The sequence below is a fragment of the Pongo pygmaeus genome, chromosome 13 (assembly GCF_028885625.2).
Source record: "Pongo pygmaeus isolate AG05252 chromosome 13, NHGRI_mPonPyg2-v2.0_pri, whole genome shotgun sequence".
Lineage (NCBI taxonomy): Eukaryota > Metazoa > Chordata > Mammalia > Primates > Hominidae > Pongo > Pongo pygmaeus.
In genome coordinates this window covers 91,848,478-91,871,267 of record NC_072386.2, presented here as the reverse complement: position 1 = coordinate 91,871,267, position 22,790 = coordinate 91,848,478, and the positions used below count along the sequence as shown (strand labels likewise).

The 22,790-nt window shown below is 42.5% G+C and overlaps 1 protein-coding gene and 1 long non-coding RNA gene across 4 annotated transcripts; one reads left to right on the top strand and one right to left on the bottom strand.

The window, feature by feature from the left end:
* PGAP4 (post-GPI attachment to proteins GalNAc transferase 4) lies at positions 1-11,968 on the top strand. The gene is made up of 2 exons (XM_054500131.2): positions 1-316; positions 10,103-11,968. Exon 2 carries the CDS (start codon positions 10,180-10,182, stop codon positions 11,389-11,391), a length of 1,212 nt encoding a protein of 403 aa, XP_054356106.1. The 5' UTR covers positions 1-316; positions 10,103-10,179; the 3' UTR covers positions 11,392-11,968.
* On the bottom strand, positions 5,745-18,839 carry LOC129043431 (uncharacterized). Of its 3 annotated transcripts, XR_010123349.1 has the most exons (4): positions 18,670-18,839; positions 12,229-12,396; positions 7,345-7,428; positions 5,745-5,887 (listed from the first exon to the last, which is right to left on the bottom strand). It is a non-coding gene; the product is annotated as an uncharacterized LOC129043431 (long non-coding RNA). The 3 variants fall into 3 exon arrangements; XR_010123350.1 differs by lacking the exon at positions 12,229-12,396; XR_008504463.1 differs by lacking the exons at positions 12,229-12,396; positions 18,670-18,839 and adding an exon at positions 17,656-17,958.
* Positions 18,840-22,790: the final 3,951 nt, after the last annotated feature.

Below are 22,790 nucleotides of genomic sequence, written 5' to 3'. Positions count from 1 at the left end.
GACTTGGGGGCGACTCCTGCTTTTCCCTGGCTGCCCATCAGTTGGCGCCTTTTGCCATCCTTTTTCCCCAAGCCGCTTTGGGGGCCGCGGTCTCTCCGCAGCTCGCGGGTCACATGGCCCGCCTGAGCAAGGGGAGCCCTGCGCCTGAGCTGCGAGGCGGGAGGAGGTGAGGCTCCGGCGCACACCCAAACCGCGCTGCGCCCGCTCCTTCCGGGCCCCGGCGATGGCGCCTCCACCGGGATGAGCTAGCCAGCCTGGGCAATACCAGAGGCGGCCCTCGGCGCGCGCAGGGGACCGAGCTGATCGCCCCAACCGGGTAGGTTTCTGTTGCGCACGATCTGCCCAGCCCTTCTGGTGCGGTGGTCGGAGCCCCGGACAGTAGAGCCAGGGGACAAGGATTAGGGGTGGCCACAGCTGGCACAAGCAGGGCAGCTGGGGGTTGGGGAGAGGCGTCGCAGAGGGCCTGTGCCCCGGGCAGTGCGCCTCGGGCAGGCGGGTTGCCTAGCGGCCCTGCCCGCAGCTCCGACCGCTTCCTGCCGGAGGATTGCGGTCCCCGGCGCGGCAGGGGCCCACATCAGTGCGGGGATGGTTGAGTGTAGCGGGGGCGCCTCCCTGGCCCTTGCCTGCGCCAGCTGCGCTGACAGGTCAGCAGAAGGAAGCGAGCGGGGCGCGTGCCAGTCTGGGTAAGACCCTCGCCGAGCCTAGCAGGGCCGAAGCGCCAAGGGGCCTGGCGCCTAATGGCCGCCCGCAAGCAGGGGACCCTCGCGGCGCGTCCACACCTTAGGTTCGCCGGGCGCGCCGAGAGCGTGGCCGCAGTGTTGAGTTTCTGCGGGCGACCTCGCAGCCAAGGGCTGGGGGAGGGCGACTGGGCAGAGGAAGGCTTCCCTCCCAGCACCAGGAAAAACCAGCAGAAGGGAAGGAGCGCAGCGATGGAGACGGTCAGCTGGGCCTACGGGTGGGAAACTGAGGCTCAAGCGTGGCAGGGACTGCCCAAGGTCAGCGACAGACACTACATCCAGGGCCCTGGACATCGTCCCCCATTCTTTTTCCAAGAGGGAGGGTTAGTTAGGTCCACCTGGGTGTGTCTCGCCCTCTTTCTGGCCCTTAGCTCGGGCGTCGCCAGTGTCGCACTGCGCTCGCGGTGTCTTGGGGCGTGAGCTCCTGCAGGGTCGTTGTGACCCGCATCCCCTGCTCAGCCCACGCTCTCTCCGGGGGACCGCAGGGCGGCCCTAATGATGATCTCACCATGCGGACCATTAGCAACACATGCAGGTGTGTGTGCGCGTGCATGTGTGTGTTTCTCCAAGAAAACTAATCCTTCTATAGGGGAAATAGCTTTTTTTTTAGGGGTGAATTTCTAGAATGCACTGCACTAGGTACTTTATGAGGTAAGAAGAGAAAATCAACATTATTAGAATTATTAGAATGTTGTAAGGATACACTATTAGAAAACATCCAGGAAACAAAAATCCAAAGGAGAAACAAAATAAAAATAATTTAAAACTTCAACTTCTAGATGGTTTAGATTTTCTGCATATCTTAAAATTTTCTCTATATATACACATTTGAAGTTTTAAATCAAAAGTGTGGACCAAAAAATGGTATCTTGTCTTAATTTGCATGTCTTTGATTACCCATGGGAATTAATACTTTTTCCTCTGTGTAGCAGCCTTTTGCATTTCTGTAGGTGAGTTGATTGTTAATTCTTCTGCCCATTTTTCAGTTGGAGTATCTTTCTCTTCCTGATTTTTAAACACTTTATATGTATTACACATTGAAGTAGTAATTCTTTGTCACGTGTTGCACTATAGCGAGTATTTTCTGTTAATTTTTACTAGTTCTAATTCCAAATGATCTTTTGGATACTTAGGTCAATTTTTTATTTTGATGGTTATATGGGCATATAGATTTGACAAAACTCATCGAAATATATATATTTAAGTGGTGCATTGTACTATATGTAAACAGTACCTCAATAAAATTAATTTTTAAAGGCCTAGAAAATTATAATCTTGGGTAATGAGAGAGAATCTGCCTAGTCAGATATTAAAACCTGTTATAAAGTTTTCATAATGAAAATAACATGGCCCTGGCACCGCAATGCAGAGATAGATAGATGCCAAAATCCACAAACAGATAGATATATGTAATTTAATTTATTATAGCTATAGCAACTTAAATCACAAATAAAAAAATGGACTTAACAGGTGCCCTGACTGTCATGTTCACCTTCCCAGTGTCTAACACAAAACTCAATGTTGAATCAAATGCTTAATTATGATTATAAAAGTAATGCTCGTTGCAGAAGTGTAGATATCAAAACAGGAAATTGCCATCCCCATACCCTTCCTTTCTCCTTCACTAAATTATACTCCACATTAAAAATAAAATGGTCATATCTCTGTACATTTTTCTGTAATTTGCACTGATATAGTTTGCATTTCTCCCTTCTGGTCTTAGTCTACTTGAGCTGCTGTAACACATTCTCAAAGACTAGGTGGCTTAAACAACAGACACATTTATTTCTCAAAATTCTGAAAGCTGGAAGTTCCAGATCAGGGTGCCAGCATGGTCAAGTTTTGGTGAGGGCCCTCTTTCTGGTTTACATGTGAAAGGGCAGAGAAAAGAAGTGATCTCTCCTGTCTTTTCTTATAAGGACACTAATAAAGGGCATGCATTACTGAGGTCTGCACCCTTATGACCTGATTACCTTCCAAAGACCCCATCTCCAAATACCATCATATTGGCGATTAGGATTTATAACACGAATTTTGGCTGGGCAGGAGGAGGACAAACATTCAGTCCAAAGCACAAACCTAGCTAAGATTTCTTTTATGTCAACATATTTAAACCTTTCTCTTCTTAACATTTCCACAGCATACCCTTTTATGATTCTCTAAAAATCTGTTCCCTTTGCTAGGCATTTCATTTGCCTGCAGTTCTTCCTTTCTTCCTTCCACCCTCCCACCCTCTTCCTCACTCTCTCCCTCTCTCTTTCTGTCTTCTTTCCTTTTTCTTCCTTCCTTCCTTTCTTCCCTTTCTCCCTCCATTCCTCTGCCCCTCTTTCTCTCTTTTTCTTCCTACTGCATACAAAACAGCACTCAACATTTCTTATCCAGCTTTGGTAGCATGTGTTGGCATTTCTGCAGAGTAGATTCCTAGAAGTAGGACCGTTTGTCAAAGGGGATGCACTTATAAAATTTTTATAGATACTGCCCCAACACCCCAACATTTCCTCCAAAGATTGCACCAATTTATATTAAAGTGCCTAGTTGTTGAACTGTGACACTCCCCCTTGAAGTAAATTAAATTCAGATGTTAAATATAGAGATTAATTATGGAGAAAGGGAGCTCTATTACCAAGTCTTTCCACCTAAGCATTATTTTTCTGTTTATTAATGACTTTTTAATTACCCTTTGGTAGAATTTTGTAGTATGTGTGTATATTCTGCATATTTCTGAAATTTAGTTCTAGATATTTGAGTTGCTTATTTTTTTCCCTTTTGACTGGGATCTTTTGTTCCCTTAGTTCATTGGTGATCATTTACATGAAAGCAATCACTATAATATAGATAATATAGATACAGATATGGATATGTAATGCATATATATAGTACATGTGTATATATACTTGCTATGTATATTATATATTATTTTTACATATTAATTCTGGTACCAACCATGTTTTGAGTCTATTGCCATTTCTAATGGTTTTTCAGTTGATTTTCCTGGGCTCCAAATTTATATAGGCAGTAGTGCATATTGGTTGAGAATGTGGGTTCTGAACACAGTCTGCCTGGGTTCAAGTTTTGTCACCCTGCTTAAAAACTTAGTTTTTTAAAGTATAAAATGGGCTTAATAGTCATACTTCTCAGAGGCTTTTTATGAGGATCGATAGATGAGATGCTTAGAACAGTGCCTGGCACATAAGTGTTCTGCAAACATTTACAAATAAGTCGATCTCTACACAGTATATGACCAGCTCTTTGATACTACCAATTTTATAGCTGAGGACCTGAGACCCATAGAGGTCAAAAGAGGCCATTTATTTGCTCAACAAGCATTGAGCATCTTCTATGCATAGTTCTGTGCTGGGTCTGTGAGGGATACCAAAGACAAATCAGACTGAATCTACTAAAAAAGGATTCAAGAGTCCAATCAGATCATAAGTCAAGGGCCATAAACAAGGCTATGGAAGACAACAGGCATTATAGAAAAATATGAGCTTTGAAATTTATCCTTGTGCTTGAATTTCCTGCTTGCAACTTGGTAGCATCAGTTTTGTCAACTAAATGGGATTAATTCCATTGCTATTTGAGAGTTGCTATTTTGTTCAGAAGAAATAGATGCAAGAGTCTAGCACAACATTGGGATATGTAGTATGGCCTTAATAAGCGGTAGCTATAAATAGATGAATCTGAAGTAGAAAGTGACAAATGAATGCCCTGGAGGAAAAGTTCATAGAAAGGGCCCCAGTACTTGAGGGGAATAAAAGAGATTCTTTCTGGTTGGAAAGGTCAGGGTTGTGTTTTGGAAGAGGTACCTTTTGAGCTGATTCTTGATGGTTGAGTTAGACAGTGTGAGGAGCAAAAATGCAGCTGGGAAGATAGTTGGAACTGGATTGTGAAGAATCTTGGCAAATAATTTGGACTTTATTCTACAGTCATGGGGGAATCATTGAATAGTTTTACAGAAAAGACTCTGTTCTGACTTATGCTTCAGAGTGTCAGATGGATGCTGATCAGGTAAAACATCACCGTCATTTGCACAGTGTCCTATGCCTGACAAAGGGCTATCATAGCTGTTGTCTCTTCATCATCACAGTCTCACTGTGTTGCCAGGCTGGAGTGCAGTGGCGTAATCTGGCTCACTGCAACCTCCGACTACCTGGTTCAAGCGATTCTCCTGCCTCAGCCTCCTGAGTAGCTGGGATTACAGGCACGTGCCACCACACCCAGCTAATTATTGTATTTTTAGTAGAGACGGGGTTTCACCATGTTTGCCAGGATGGTCTCGATCTCCTGACCTCGTGATCCGCCTGCCTCGGCGTCCCAAAGTGGTGGGGTTAGCGGTGTGAGCCACTGCACCTAGCTGAAGTATCTTTTGTTTTCCTGTTTCACAGAGAAATAAAATAGGCTCAGAGAGATAAATGATTTTTTTATACAAATTGATCAAATTAGTGAGTGTTGGGACGAGAACCGGACCTAGATCTTTTGGCTTGTGTTGCTCATTCTGGAGGTCAGAAGCTCTGTTAGGAGCCTGTTGCAATCAGCTGGCTTGGAGGTGCTGAGGAGGAACTAGAGTGTGGCAGGGAGGAAGGCTTGACGGGGGGAAGGGGACGAGAAAAGAGAGGCATAATAAAAGAGGTGGGATTAGGAAGTGACCGCATGGAGGTGAGAAGTTAGAACTAACTAGTGTTTTAGACTGAGTTGCCTGGGAAAGTGGTCATGCCATTCATATAGTGGATTTGGGAAACATAGAACATTCTTGAGCACTCATCCCGTGACTCACACCCTGGTATTGTGTCTTCCACACCGGTGGATCCTTTAGTTTAATTTTCAGAAGTTGCACTAAAATATAACCGTTGTTGTCGCTCCATTTATTCATCTAAGCCCTAGTTCATGTTCATTTCTCAGAGTCTGTGCCCTTTACTGTCTTCCCTGAGCCCTACACTCTAGACATGGTAACCGGTAGAGAATTCTGTTTAGGGAAGGGTTGTGTTTCAAAGAGCACATGCAAAGCAGAGATAAGAACTGGGTATGTATTGTTCTGTAGAATTGGAGCTGTAATGGTGCGACTGTTATTAGGTCAGCTCATAGGTGCCAGTCAGTCCACAGTGTCTCTGGAGTGTGGGCCTCAGCCTGTGACATCATGGGCAACTGGAATTCTGGAAAAAGACAATCAGAGTGGTAACATAGACATAGCCCTCTTGTCTCACCTTTATGATTGGGCTGGGAGTAAAAAAACTCCTTCCCCAAACTAGCAGTGAAAAATCCTATGTTTTTATATCTGTTCCCCTAAGGCCATTTATCTTTTATCTTTTGTCTGTTTGTTTGTTTGTTTGTTTTTGTTTGAGACAGGGTTTTTCTCTGTCACCCAGGTTGGAGTGCGGTGGTGCGATCACAGCTCACTGCAGCCTCGACCTGCTGGGGCTCAGGCAATCCTCCTGCCTCGGCCTGCTGAGTAGCTAGGACTACAGTAACATGCTACCATGTCTGGCTAATTTTTGTATCTTTTGTTGAGACTAAGTTTTGCCATGTTGCCAGGCTCGTCTCAATCTCCTAGGCTCAAGCCATCCACCTGCCTCAGCCTCCTAAAGTGCTGGGATTACAGGCTTGAGCCACTGCATCCAGCTGGCCATTCTTCTTAAAACCAGATCAGTAAGGTGAAATAAATTATAGGTGGCACTGGACACCACAGCCTACTGTGCAACAATTGGTTAAATCTTTTAAGAAAATATTTTAAAAAGTAAACAAGAACATACTCCTGAATGACTACATAACTCCATGTGGTTGGATTTTCAGCAAAGCAGTCATCTAATCTTGAATGAAGGATCTGATCCCAGCTCCTGTGTCCTAGGTGGGTGTGGTAGATTGCATTACTGTTCAAAATGCCCCTCCCTGGAGTACACTTTCTGCCCCTCCCTGGAATACATATATTTCTCCAGTCATTGGCATCAGGTGTGGCCATGTATCTTTTGGTACTCCCTTCTTGCAGGAAAATGACATAACTCTGCTCTGTTGAACTTGAGTTATTACGTGACTTGTTCCAGTCAGTGAAATGTGAGTGGAAGTGATCTGTGTCACTTTTGAGCAGTGGCTTTGAGAGCCAGCTTGTGGTGCACTATTCCCCTTTTTTCTCTCTACCACAAAACCAGCAACGTTAAAAAAAAAAACAAAACAAACAAACAAAAAAACAGTTCTATCTGCCTGGGTCCTAGAGTACAAACAACAGGCAACAGAGGCACAATTGACCTATAAAGGACAAGTAATATGAGCAAGAATTAAACCTTAGTTCTTATCAGCCACTGAGATTTTGGGGATCATTACTGAAGCCTGTCCTTATTCGTGCAGTGTGTAATGATTGGGGTTGGGGGCTGGGTCTGAAGCCCTGTGAGCATTCTAAAAATAGTTTCCATACTCCCTGAGCAGATTGCTAGATGCTTTCTTTTCTCCTGAGGATTTAGACATTGGCCTGTTGCTTTTTTTTTTTTTTTCTATTGAATCTTCATTTTCCCCTCCTTCTGCTCTGTGGGAGGAGTAAATCTTCCTGTCCCATTGTTTTGGCCAATGGATGATGAGTGGACTTGATTTGTGGCACACTGAAACAAGGATGTAAATGTACCTGCATGTTCTGACTTGGCCTCTTGTGCAGCTTCCAGGCGACGTAAGAACACGCCCCAGGTGGCTGTTTCCTCTGCAGCTTGATCTAGAAGGAGGGGCATGTGGCATGAACTAATTCTGACCTACATTCTGGAGCTGACCCCAACTGAGCCACAGCTATCCACACAGCCGTATGCAAGAAATACATGTTATTACTCTAAGTTATAAACATTTGAGGCTGTTAATCACCCCAGCAAAGCTGATCAATATAGGTAGGGACCATGTGTCCTCTGAACCGAATCCCTCTCTTTTCCTGATTGTCAGTAGAACAGCAGTCTCACAGACGTAGTTTTAAAGTAAAGGACTATGTGAGATGTTAATGATTTTATTGTCCCCAGTAGGATAAATTCCCTGGGACCAAAGGTTCTCTTGATGTCAGTTCTAGGTGTTTCCATTTCTTTCCCCCTTAACATATCATAGTAAGTAATAGCCTTTACTATGTGTCTGGCATTTTCCAAACTGCCTGTCCTATTTCATTTTCTCTAGTTCCCTCCTCTAGATTGATCCAGCTCCCTTGTGGTAATAACAAAGGCAGCGATAATAGTATGAGCAGAAAGCCACTCAAATGCCTCCTTTTCCAAGGCCAATACTGCAGGAGTGTGAGATCAGCCCAATTCTAGTATTTGGCTTCCATTAGCAGTGATGTGGAAATGGTGAGGCCACGTTCAATCACGTGCAACCACATGGTTTGTTAACTCCATTGCGCTGAGCAGAGCAGAGGAAGAAGCAACCAGTCTGCAATATGCTGGATGTTCACAAACCATCAAGACTAGGGTTGCATAATTCAAACCTCTCCTTGCTTTGTTCCCTCTTTGGGTACTATCCAGATCTCTTAGTTCTAGGATAGTCTGTCTCACCTTTGGAGTCCCATAGTACAATCTGCTTCTGTGGCTGAAAGGAAACTTGTTTCTCTACTTGAGAAATTAACCATGTCACTGCACATTTGGTATTCTACACAACTGTAGAGGGCAGAGTAGGCTAACTGCTGTAATAAAGTCCAAAAATTATTGGTGTCTAGACACAGTGGTTTATGTATTGCTCACAACACAGTCCACTCTAGTTTGGGAGGGTACTGGGAGGTGGGCAGTGGAAGTGACATCTGTTCCATGCCGTCCCAACACTGGGATATGTATGTAAAGGATTCAAGGACCCAGGCTTCTGCCATCTGGTGACTGTACCTCCTCTAGATCCACCAGGGCTCTCCATTCAGCTGGCAGATGGGGAAAGAGAAAGTCGAGATGGCACATCTGTTCTCAACTACCTTGTCCCAGGTGTCACACCTGTCACTTTGCTGACAAGCCCTAGTCACATGACTCCACCTGGAGAAGGCAAACTAGGAAATGAGGTCTTTCTGTGTACCCAAGGGGAGACCGTGGATATGAGAGCACTGGCTGAGTCTGCTCCACAGCAGCCTCGTATGGTTCCTGGGCAATCCTCCCTTTGCAATAACTCACAAACTACACAGTTTTCCTCCAAATGTGTGTAAACCTTATTATGCTTCTGAGGCAAGAGATTTACTTTCTGTACTGCAGACACCATTTAGTTTTGCATTGACCTTACTAGCAATTATTATTTTATGCTGGTTTTGCCCTTTTAATTCTGTTTTTTGGCACTAGTCTGTTTTCCATCAGAACATTAGACCTGCTTACTTCTAAAATATTTTTGTGAGTTTGAACACATGGATAGATTTTAATGGCATTTTTACTCTGCATTATTTTGCTTTCTAACACATTTAATATTCACAGTAACCCTATGAGACAGGTATTATTATTTCCATTTTAGAGCTAAGAAATATAAGATATGGAGAGGTAAACTGACTTCCCACCAAGTGAGAGGAAGAGCTAGGATTCACACCAATATGAGCCTGGCCTCAGGCCCATGCTCTGAATCATCATATCACACAGCATTTTTTCCTGGACCAAACTGAAGGCAACTGTCTCTTCCATATTCACCTCTGCCTTTCCCCCGACTCCCTCATTGAAAAGCTACTCATGGATCTTCCTCCAGATGTTTCCTCCCTCCCCAAGCCTGGGGCTCTAGAGTTTGCTTGCTTATGGGACATACTTCCTCTCATTGGTTCCCATGATCTATAAAAATAAAATGGGAGAACAATCAGGATTAAATTAATGTGCAATGTTAAGTATAGTTGTCTGAGATTAGAAGCATATGAATGGAAAATGACATTAAATAACAAAGATACTTCAGAGAATCCTAAGTATTCCTTCTCTTGTTGGACAAGTTTTTTTTGGAAATTGCTATATGCACAGTTAATCGACAAGTATTTTCTGGGCCCTTATGCTGGAACTTGCTCTAAATGTGTATATTTCTTTTGTGCCAAGCCTTGCTTTTTTGCCCCCGTTTTAAGAACCCATTGTCTGTGTAGCTGGCGAATAGAAATAATGATCCTAACAGCCTACCTGGAGATTTTCTGGCACATTGTAAACCTAACTAAGTATCTTTAGGCAGGGAGACTTGATTGGATGCACCGAGATCGTATTACTCATAGAAATAATAAAAACATCCCAGAGGTTGTTAGCAGACACAACCAAAGAACGGTTTACTGCAGAAAATACTTTAAAGTCTCTAGAAGCTACAGGGCCTGGAATTATAATTTCTGGTTTGATATGTGCTGAGTTCAGTTCTTGTCCCTTTGGTTTTTTTGTTGTTGTTGTTTGTTTTTTTAAGTTACTCTTACCATTCCCTACTTCCTCTCTCTTTAGGTTTGATTTCTGATGACTCTGGCCTGAGTTCCAGGATGGTTTTTTCTTGGGACCAGACATGAACAAAAGTTGACCTCATGAGCACTTCAACCTCTCCAGCTGCCATGCTCCTCCGGAGGCTGCGGCGACTCTCCTGGGGCAGCACTGCTGTCCAGCTCTTCATCCTAACAGTGGTGACATTTGGCCTGCTGGCCCCCCTGGCCTGTCACCGACTTCTACACTCTTACTTCTACCTGCGCCACTGGCATCTGAACCAAATGAGCCAAGAGTTCCTGCAGCAAAGCTTGAAAGAGGGTGAGGCTGCCCTCCACTATTTTGAGGAGCTTCCCTCTGCCAATGGCTCAGTGCCTATTGTCTGGCAGGCCACCCCCCGGCCCTGGCTGGTGATCACCATCATCACTGTGGACAGGCAGCCTGGCTTCCACTACGTCCTGCAGGTGGTGTCCCAGTTCCACCGGCTTCTTCAGCAATGTGGCCCCCAGTGCGAGGGGCACCAACTCTTCCTGTGCAACGTGGAGCGTAGTGTGAGCCATTTTGATGCCAAGTTGCTCTCCAAGTACGTCCCTGTGGCCAATCGCTATGAGGGCACTGAGGATGATTATGGTGATGACCCTTCGACCAACTCGTTTGAGAAAGAGAAGCAGGACTATGTCTATTGCCTGGAGTCATCCCTGCAGACCTACAACCCAGACTACGTCCTGATGGTAGAAGACGATGCTGTTCCAGAAGAGCAGATCTTCCCAGTCTTGGAGCACCTTCTGCGGGCTCGCTTCTCTGAGCCACATCTCAGAGATGCCCTTTATCTCAAGCTCTATCACCCCGAGAGGCTCCAGCACTACATCAACCCAGAGCCCATGCGGATCCTGGAGTGGGTTGGTGTAGGCATGTTGCTGGGGCCCTTACTAACCTGGATATACATGAGGTTTGCCAGCCGCCCAGGGTTTAGCTGGCCTGTAATGCTCTTCTTCTCCCTGTATAGCATGGGTCTGGTGGAGCTGGTGGGTCGGCACTATTTCCTGGAACTGCGGCGGCTGAGTCCTTCCCTGTACAGTGTGGTTCCTGCCTCTCAGTGTTGCACCCCAGCCATGCTCTTCCCGGCACCTGCGGCCCGCCGGACCCTCACCTACCTGTCCCAAGTATACTGCCACAAGGGCTTTGGCAAGGACATGGCACTGTACTCGCTGTTGAGGGCCAAGGGAGAGAGGGCCTATGTAGTGGAGCCGAACCTCGTGAAACACATTGGGCTCTTCTCCAGTCTCCGGTACAACTTTCATCCCAGTCTCCTCTAGGGTGCCAAGAGATGCCTTTCTGAAGTTGGCCACTTCTTGAAGATTCAAACATTGATCTCTTTATTTAGACATGGTTGCCTGCAGGTATTTCACAGTTTACTGTTGTTAGAGATATAGGCACTGGGGCAGCTGAGGAACATCAGTAAGTAAGAGCTTTGGCTTTGGTAGCCTCCTGGCAGGAGCAGCAGTTTGCCACAGGTCCGGACCTCTCCCTCCACACAGCCACACTGCCTCATGCAGTCTGACCCACCCAGTGAGGGTGCATTTGAACACTGATTATATTCTCCATTTGTTTTTAAGCTCTGCTTTGTGATAGAGCTTGTGACTGCCAAAAATTTTGTGCACAGTGATATGACTGTTTTAGGATCTTAAGGGTAGAATTCTGTGAAAGGTGAGATCCTTTGGAATTGAGTTCTTTCTCATTGGGTATGAAAATGGATGTATGTTTAGAATATATGCCCAACGAGGCAGGACCATGTGGATAGATTCCATTTGTTTCCTTGACCTGATGTAATAAAAACTGATAAAAGCCATGCAGTGCCCGCCATCTTGGAGGCAGGTGATCTGGCTTTTCTGTTACCTGGCATTTTCTTTTCCTATATATCTGTAGTGCACTGATAATTGATATTGTTAGTGAGAACTTTAAGGCACGACAAGATCTGGAAGAGCTTCTGAACCATCAAAGTCAGATTGCTTACGTTGAGTAGTGATTTAACATTGAACATTTCTCTACTACTCTGACTCTTTGAAAATTGGACATTTCAGAATGATACAGTATAGGGGACCTCTTTAAAAGTAGCATATCATTTTTCCTGACCTTCCTGGCTGCCTGCTTACCCTCATTTCTTTTTCTTCTAGGTAGCATGATGTTATAGAAAAAAAAAAAAAAAAAAGCATGGACTGAAGTCAGAAGACCTGAACTTTTATTTCAGATCTCTGCCATGCCCTAACAACGTGACCACCTTGGGCAGGTCATATAATCACTCTGGGTCTCAATTTCTTCACCTGTAAAATGAGGACAGTAATACTTACCTGTTAAAGTTGCCTTGAGGATTAAATGGCAGAGTATATGTAAAACACCTAGGAAGTGTTTAGTCCATAGAAGACACTTGGCAAACTTTTCTCTCCTGTGATAAACATATACAACTCAAGCTTATTTCGGAAAAAGATATTGGTGATGTTGTTTAAAGTATGAGATAGGGCATGGGGCTGCCACCTATGTACCAGCTATTCCAGATGACCAAGCCCTGCTAGAATAAAGACTGACTTTTCATTGTGACCTGTGAAGGATGTGCAGCTCAGCTTTCATCTATCCCCACCTTCAGCCAAGCCAAAAAGAAGAATTGTTCATTCAAACTGGAAATGATCTCCAGCTTGGAAATGAGACTCCTCATGAGCTTATTCTAAAATCAGAGTCTGAAAATTACTTTTCTCAAAAGTTACAAATAAGTGTCTTTTAACAGTACTATCAGACTAGTGATCAACAAGTTCCTTTAATGAGGATGGATGATGATATTAGAGTTCAAGCAATTGTCCAGTTTGTTTCGATGCCACAGTTTGCTTTTAAATTCCCACAGTGAACTTCTATCTTGAGACCCACTCAACACAGAAGGATTACATAAATGTTGATCACCCATGCTCTACAGATGAACAGATTGAGACCCAGAGATGCTAAACTGCTCTCCAGGTCACAAACCTGAACAGCAGCATAGCCAGAATGGGAACAGAGCTCTTCTGACTTCAAGCCCCTGCACTTTTTTCTCAACCACATTAATTTTATGAATATCTATGTGGTCAAAGTCTCTTTTGTAAAATCTGAGTATAACCTGGACTAAATCATGTCTCTGTAAGCTACGATGGCAGAAACACATTGTCATGTTAGTTTGGAGGAACAAACAGATATAAGTATGTGTTGTAATGTTATAGTGTGCTGTTATGTATCCCCCAGCAATGTCCAAAGTGATCAGAGCTACTAGATGACTTATTACACTGTTCAGATCCCACTCCTTCATTCCTTCTCTCTCAGTGACCTGTCTACCCGCAAGCTTTAGAACTGAACTCTCTCCAGCTTAGAACTCATTAGAGTTTGTTGCATTAGTGATTGGATTTCCTCAATGAGATCCTTTTTGACCAATGACAGTGGAGCCACTTTAAGCTAGCCAGGCCCAAGATAGGGAAGCACTGCTGGTTTACATTTCTGCTCTTTCTAATTCAGTTGTCTATTGCATGCAGACATCCCCTCCCCTGACTTCTCCATTATGGAAGGCTAAGGCCATCCTTCCTTGTCCAGTTTCTCTACCTACACACTAACATGCCTTTTCCCCATGGAGCTGAACTCTGCCAGTTGTCTTTGGACATTTTCTGCAGATGCAGGCTCAGTTCTGCACTTTTGTTCCCATCCACTTCTAGATCTCCCTCCATTTAATCCCTTATTCTTATAAGGAGTCTAATTTTTATGTATTGTCCTTGATTAGGGCAGCTGACAGCTTTACACCAAAGCTGAAGTCTCTCATTTAATCCTAAGCAAGGGGCTAGGGAGAACTAAGATATCCTTCCCATATCAAGGGACATAAGTTACTAGAAGGGTGGAGGTCTCTTAACAGGCTAACTCACCTTTCAGAGTTCAAATTATGGTCAGGCTTAAGAAGCTCTCTCGTGACTGAGTGTATTGCATAGACATGTCTGTGAAAATAAAAGCACCCATTTTGCTAAGGCTTTCTGAGAAGACTTTTATCATTCTCTGTCTTTCTTTTTCATGAATGGATTTTTCTGATGCGGCAAATAGTATGGGCTCCCTGCCTCCACACAGAGTTTTGTAGTCCCAAGGGAGCCATTCAGAAGTATTGGCTGCTGCCTGCACAAGCAACCGTGGCCACAGATCCCTGGGTCACAGCAATGTCAGAGCATTTATCCATCTTTTTCTGGGTAAAAAAATTGGGGGTCACTGCTACCACCCCGATCATCTTACCTCTCACCAGTATACCCCTGGTACAGTGTGATGATCATTCCTTCACTGTTTCCTGCCTCTTGGCCTAAAAGTCTTAGAATAAGTTGTAGAGCTGCCATGGGTGGTATTCCTGTCTAGTGCTCCATTGGCAACTCCAAGAACATGCAGCAACACCTGTAGGCTGAAAGAGAAATCCCAGCCTTCCCCTGAGAGAAACACACAGAGATCCCTCACACCCATCCTCCCCCCACTCCCAACACACACACTGAAAACAAAACCACTAACAACAACAAAGTAAAAAACAGCTGTGTGTGGTGATGGAAAGACTTCCTCTTAGCACTTGCCATTCCTTCTGCTTGGAATGCATGTAAAAAACTTTCTTATAGGGGCTAAAATTGTACACTATAACCAATTCTCAGTCCCTAGATCCCATTCTTTGTTCCTCTTCTTCCTGATTTTCTTCCCTAGTCCATTTCTTTTTGTCCAGTATTCCTTTTGTTCATAGGCAGTTCCACTGTGAGTCCTGTACTCTTTCTCATTCATTCATTGCTCACTATGTGTCATGTTCTATTCTAGGTGTTGGGGATATAGCAGTGAATGAAACAGAAGACCCCTGACACTGAGGAGCTCATGTTCTATGGGGAAGGTGAAGCAGAAAAAAACTCAAAAGAATAAATAAGGGAATTTCAAGAGGTTTGAAGGAAATCTAACTAGGTAATGTGATTGCAGGACCTAGGGATAGGGAAGGGCATAGACTGCTTTAGATAGGATGGAAAATCTCTTGGGGGAGATTAAAATTGAACTAAGACCTAAATTACATGGAAAAATTTAGCCAAAGGAAAAGCATTCCAGAGAGAGAGCATGGCAGTGCAAAGACCTTGCAGAAAGAACCAGTGTAAAAAGTCCAAGGATGAAAAAAAAGCCAGTGTAGCTAGAGCTTGAAGAATGAGCATGGGAGTGGGAAGACGGGAAGGTAAGTTTGCAGGGGCCAGATCATATCAGGCCTGGAAGATGATATCGCTGTTTAAAGTTTATTCAAAATGCAATGAGAAGCCAGCTCCTAGCAAGATAATAAATTGCTTTTCCAGAACGTTAACTGTCCATTATTTAGTTCCTTTGCATTCTCCACAGGCTGGTCTTATAAAGGTTCTGTGACAGTAGGGAATCCATTAAAGATCTATTACATAAGGGAACGTGGGACATGCAAGAGCAGATGACAAATGTAGAAACCCTCTGCTTCACTTGGCATTTCTGTCCTTCATCTTTCTGATATTTTAAAGCTACTGTGTTCCTACATACATACGCTATCTGTTCCTTCATTCTCTTTTATAAATTCATCATTTGCCTTTACATTTTCATCATTTTTACCCCCAAATGGTTGACGTAGGTGTTTTTTTTTTGGAATCATTTTATTCTTTCATATTTCTGTGTCAGTTGCTAGGACAAAGACCAGGAAAATCTGTTAAACTCTAAACCAAAAATTCCCATTCACTGCAGAGTGATGATTCGCAACACTGCTGCAATTCAGGTAGTGGGGTATCCTGAAGTGACAACACATCACCACTGCAGTCCTAATAAATTAAGTCTTTTTGTTTTGTTTTGTTTTGTTTTGTTTTTTGGTCTGCTAGCTTTATTAAATTTCCAACCATCTTTGACATAGTCCCAAAGATTTTCCAAATAGTATCCAACCTAGAAAACAGTTTCAGTTAATAAGCATTTTTCAGCAAATTCTATTATAGTTGGGATAAAAATATCCAGTGGCTTAAAATTACCCAATTTTACATCATGTGGTGCTGTAACTCAAGAGTGCATCGTACTGTATGTAAAAATCCCACAGTAATCAACTCCAATTAAAGTGCCTCTCCACCTAAATTAAATTACCAGTTAAATAAATTCTCCCAAATGAGGAGTGTATCTAAGGTAAATCAGATTAGTTCTATCAAACTTGTATTCTGCAGTTGCACTGTAATATTCTCACCATTTTTCTTCAAACAACAACAAGAATGCACAATACAAATGTTTCCATTACAGAAAAAACAAAATCAGTTATCAATTTTTAAGCAAACAGCTGTAATCTAATTCCCCATTGTGGGTTTTTTTCTTTTTCTGCAAATGTTGGCTGCCATTTAATTTTGGAAAAGAAATACACAGAATTTTCAGTTTTCCTATTAGGCATGTTACTCACAGAGGTTGGGATTCAATGTTTCTAGCTTTACCCCAAGCAGGGCAAAATTTCTGATTAACCAGTTTTCAAGTCAACCAGTCTGTGTAGATTTATTTCCAGGAATGTCTTTGTGCAATGCCTCTTGTCCTTCTCAACCATACCCTTCTCTAGCCCCAGTGTATCCAGAATCCATGGCCAATTTGAGTTCAGCAAAAATTTGGCTTCCATTTAGCTCCCCCTCCAAATAAGTTTATAAAAGAGGAGGCAGGATTTCATCTCCTTTCTGGATTGTACACATAGAATACATCTAAATTTTAAAAGCTATATATTGTAAAAAGTGGTGTGTGTCTGTATCACATTCAAAATCTAGTTCATGTATTATTCTGTAAGGAAATACATCAAACAAATTAATCATGAGTAAACCTAAATTTAGCAGTTTATCCTTATCTTAATGAATACCTAAACACTGTTTGCGATATTGACTCAAACGACTCAAGCTTTCTCCTTTTTAATCTTGTTGAACTTTTAGCTGAAACGCCCCAATCTGCAGAAACACATTTCCATGTTTGAATCAGGAGAGGCTTGGAAGAGATTAGAATGACATTATATTTCATTTTACCAGTTAATACCACAGGAAGAACTATTTCAGCCAAACTAACCCCTTCCTGTCACACTTAAACATTAACCTCAACCCCAAGGTAGACACATACTAAAATTCAGAATTGCATCCCAGGAGGCCTTTAGGACAAATTAATTTTTGTTCTGTAAAAGGCACCACGTGTCATGTTTCATATCAATTTACATTTATTGAGTGCCTACTGAGTGACAGGTGCTGTGCTCAGTGCTGGAGATTCAAACGTGAGTGAATAAGATATGCTTTCTTCCTTTCAGAACCTTGGCCCCCGGTGGGGGAGTTAGCAACATGATGTAAGTCCTGAGATGGCAGGATCACACAGTGCTGTCTGTAAATTGCCCCAAAGCACTGAGACTCTAAGTTATCCCAACTTTCTTAGCTTCTCTGCAACCTCTTTTGCTGAGGACAACATGATCCAACAAAAATGTCTCCTACTAACAAAGAGAATGTTTGACACAAACACTTATTTTCAGAAACAATTGTCTCCCAAAGCACTTGGCTTGTCCAAAGGTGACTTACCTTGATGGCAGCCCCTTGCCACACCTGTCTCAAAAAACAAATCAAGCTGAACCCAAACAGTTTCTTTGTCCACCCCTCCTTGCTGACAGAAGCTTGCTGATTTGCAAATGGAGAGAGGACTGGGAAGGTCACAACTTGTCCTTGCTCCCTCAAGGTAAGTGTCATCCCTTAAAGCTTGCCTGCTGCCTCATTGCCTTTCCCAAGTCTTGTGCCAAGTCAGTGCTTCTCATATCATAACTTCACTATAGCTGATTGCGAGTTGGATCCAGTCTGCTGGAGTTCCCCTCACAGAATGACTACAGCTCACCCATCACATGATATGAGAGTGCCCTTCTTTGAACCCTGCAGAGTTTTTAACCGAAGACCACATATTTATTCCACCTGTTCTTGTCAGTGTTTCCATAGGGACCCACAGGCCTGAAAAGACACATTCCTTACTTTTAAAAATTAATTTGTTTAGACAACCCAGACTGGTATTGGCCAGTCCTTAGACTGGCTCTGAGGATAGCTGACTAAGCTGCTGCTCCAAAATGCTGGAATATGTCATAATTCACAACCATTGTTCATAACTGTTTGACTACCCTAAACCTTACCTTCAAGGACTCTCTTATCTGAATGAACAAAGCAGAATAAACCAAACAATAAGAGTAGGGCTTGAAATCCAATTCTTAACTAATTACAAAGCATGTATGGGCTAAGAGTTTCTTACCCCTTGACAGGAGGGAAATGGGGAAATTTGATTTATATGTGAAAATTCTGCTTTTCAGCTTTCACTTGCTAAAGACAGGACAACTCAAATGAAAAGAAAAAACGGTGTTATCCATTTATTTTCCCAAAAGAGATGTTTGGAATGCTTTTATACATTCTCTTCATACATGGGCAGAGTTTGTGCTGTAAATTTTGCAAGTTGGTTTCAGTGCAAGAGATGGTTACAGCATTAGGATGCATTCAATGGCAAGTAACAGAATCTAGTCCCCCAGGGGCTTAAGCAATAATGACATTTAATTTTCTCACCTGGCAAGAGGTCTGGAGAAGGCAGTTGCAGCAGTGCAATGAAGTCATCTAGGACCCAGATTCTGTCTGCTCTTCTGTTCTGCCATCTTTTGCCACCTCAGCTACTGCAGCTTCAAATATCGTGTCCTCACAGAGCTGCATTCAATGGGAGTAGGAAGGGGCTGGGATAAAAAGCTTTCTCTTGTAAAGTTCTTTGGTTGTTGTTTTGTTTGTTTTCCTCCTTCCAGGAAGAGCAGTTTCAGGAAGTCTCCCAGCAGACCTCTCCTTTTGCTTCATAGGGCCAGAAATAGGCCACATGCCCACTCCTAGACCAATCACAGACAAAGGAAAACAGAACAAGCCCAGTTACAATTAATTCTCTTGGGGCTTGGATAGGGGCCCATCTTCTATGATCTCAGTGGCTCCCTACCCACCACCTAAACAAGATGGGGCTTTTGTTGGCTAGGAAGAAGAGGCACATAGATAGCTCTTGGGTAAAATGTGAACAGCAACTGCTCTGTTGCTGGGGGAAGTGATCAAGATTTTTAATGTCCTTTCTGCTCATGCCATTTTATTTAGAAATTGAAGTAACAGGGAGATTTATTTTAATATAGTCATATAGTTAAGTTAGGCACATTACTGAAAATATATTCTAGCTGCTACAAGATTAATTGTTTGAAGATATCAAAGGGCTTTGAGAGGCATAGCTTCTTAGATTCCTGGCGGCCTGTAAGATTGCATTTTCTTTCTCACATGATAGGACATCTGAACAGCTGAACATGAAACATCATGGAAACAATAAGATCATTGTTGCTACTTTCAAGGAAGTACAGATAATCAAATTCAGATTGGACATGGGATTGACCGGATAGCAACGGAAGCTTGTGCTTATTTTCAACATATTGTGGAATTGTCTTGAATTGTTGATTTGGGGCCCATGAAGAGCTTTTTATTTTTCTGAAAATAAATTCACAATTTTAGAAAGTAGTCATATGGATTTTGATGTATAGTGTAAACCATGCTGTAAATTTCTGAAGCTCTTTTTGGAATGCAAATGTTAATACAACTGCATCAGAAAGTATTTTCCTGTCTGTATTCAGTTTCCAGGAGAAAAACTATGATAATGAAATTAAATTATGTTCTCAAAAAAACACAGTATCCCAGAAAAGATATAGAGGGGTCTGACATGAATCCCAGGAGATCCTGAAATTTCTAGAGATTTGAGCAATGTGTGACACTTTACTCTTCAAGAAAGGAGTAAGGATGAAGATAGGAACTAAAATCATTCCTGCCAACTAGAAACAGAATGTGACTTCTCCCTAATGAAATCGATCCCACAGCTCAGCACCTAAAGACACCATGTGTCGCCAGTCTTTGGATGTAAGCAGTCATGTTAAGATTAAATAATGCAGAGTTTCCTTTGTTGATAACACTCTTTCTCAAGCCCCAAAAGTCCTACTAAATATTTCTTGGAGTCTGCAAAAAGCTACCTTACATGTATGTACGCACAAAGAAGTCTGCTAGCTACAGTCATTACAGAGCATCTATTTTATCTTTCCTTTCCTGTTCTGGCTCCACACTGCCTTGCAAAGTAACTCGAAAGGCCTCTCTTTTACCCCCACTTATAGTAGCTATTTTGAAACCACCAGTGCCTATGCCAGGGGTACTATTTTTTAATGCTTCCCCAAATATCAGTTCTCCAGGCTACAGTAGACTGGTGCAGCAAGACCCAGTGTCTTCTCGGTGGCTTACCATGATAGAAGTTTATTTCTCGCTGGCACAAAATCTAACAGAGATCTGGGCAACCCTTCAGGATAGCTGTTTTCCATGAAGCCTCCCTGGTCAACTAAGCAGGTTTAAACTGATAACTTGATGGTGGTTACTCACTAGCTCTTTGCTTCAGGCTGCAAATGCTGGAACTAATCAATATGGCTCTACTTTAACTGCAAGAGGGCTAAAAAGTGCAGAGTGGTTCATGTATATGAAAAGGGAGAAGAACAGATTTTGGTGAATACTAGTGATATCTACTTTACAGGTCAGTACTTGGTCCTGGGGGAAAGTGGAAACAATGACCCTCTTTCTAACTGTTGCTTTGTTTTGTCACTTGATCTTCCAATCAGTACGGCTTACATCCAGAATCTCAAAAACTTTCTCATAAGTACACTCTATTGTAGGCTCCAACATAGGTCAAGGGTGGAAGAAAATGCTGTGCCATCTTTCCCATTCTATCTGACGTGTGTGTGTGTGTGTGTGTGTGTGTGTGTGTGTGTCATTATATATATGAGTCATTATATATATATAATATATAATATATGTATGAGCCATGAGCCAGTCTCTCTGACTCATATATATATATATATTTCATGACAAATTTACATACACCCTCTTTCCCCATTTTTTTCCATCCTCCTTCAAACAATAACCAACTTGTTTATTACTGTATTATGGAGTCTTAGCCCAGTGCCTGGAATTCAGAAGTGTGTTAATGACTGAATGGATGAAAGAATGGATTGGTTGATGAGAGGGTGAATGGATAAATGATGATCCTCTCTATCCATAGATGATGCAATGAAGGGAACCTGGTTTCACTATCTACCCTGTGAACTTGACCTGTTACCTTGACCCTAGTTGTAGTCCTTCTGGCTTAGATACAAGCTTAGAAAAAGATTGCCTCTTTTTTTGGCTCCCTTTGGATAGAAATTTTGTTTAAGATTAATTATGTTAGTGTCAGGGGTTCAGTTTAGGAGCTGAAATCCTACCATTCAGGGATTTCTAATTAAGGAATATGCACATGAGAATAATACCAAATAGAAAATAAAATACCTTTTTATTAACTAAGTGCCCATTTCTCTCCCAGGGCAGAGATCTTTGTTAAACCAAATCAGATTATACCATGTAGGTTTGGAAACCTAAGGAAGGTTTCCCTCACTTCCACCCTGGGTGATGAAAAGGTCTGGAACAGACCAAATACAATTTATGCACATAGTACATATGCACAGGACAGAGAACGGCCACGCCCTTTCCCAATGTGCTGCCATAAGGGGACTGTAATTGCCAATGAGGGAACATCAGCTTAGAGACCCTGCCCTCTAGTGAAATGTGGTTTGGTAATTGCCTTGTGCTTTGAGTACTTGAGTAATTCCTCCTCCCTCTGGAAGAAGCTAAAAAGTAAGGAAGACAGAGGGGACGGGGGTGGCAGAAACGCCTCTTCCTCTCCAGACCAAAGTGGAAGTGGGAGGAGAGCTGGCTTCTGCTCTTCTTATTCATCTTGAATGTAATCTTCACTTCCCCTTTGCCCAAGCCCTTCAGTCCTTTCCCCAGGATCACATTCATTCTACTCCATGACAAAATGACAGTTTTGTCCCCAACCTAGGTCAGTGTCCTCACTCTACTATGTGCTTCCTAGAGGACAAGTTCAAACTCTAGGTTTATAACCACACTTTTGTATAAAGTTCTTCTTATTTTTAATATGAAACTTGCTACACACTAATACTGAAATCAATATAAACTTTATTTTGCCAACACATAGATTTCTTTCTGATCATGTGGTCCACTATTGAAAATTCTTGGCAAGCTTATCACAATGAATAGCCAATAGCTAGATTCTGCTGCTAAGCTAGTCTTCATCTCCTTAACATATTTGCTATAAAATAAAAAATCCATAATAATGAAAAAATTGGGGAGATGGGGGACGACTACGAAGGGTTGGCATAATATAGGCAGTGTGGGAGGGGAGACTTTGGTTGGGGCAAAAATCAATATTCCCCTTTCTGGCTTCTTTCACTATCTCCCATTGCCTCCCAATAATATGCCATTATTTCCCCCCATTCACCGTCACTTCTGCCAGCCTGAATAAGTGTAAACAGCTTCTGTCTGTGCCATAAATAACCTATTGTGATAGTTATCTGTTAGATTAACACAGTTCTCCTTCGTTTCCCATTAACTGTGCTATTTATTTAGTAGTTCTGTCAACAAAATTTTAGAATAGACAAATAGCATAGACAATGCTTCAAAAAATTGTCATTACTGCAGAATCTTAAAAACGAAAACAAAAATGAGGGCAATTAAAAACATAAGTAGTGATTACAAACACGCCACCAGAGAAGATTGTGGAACAGTGTCTCAAACGATTAAAGAGACAA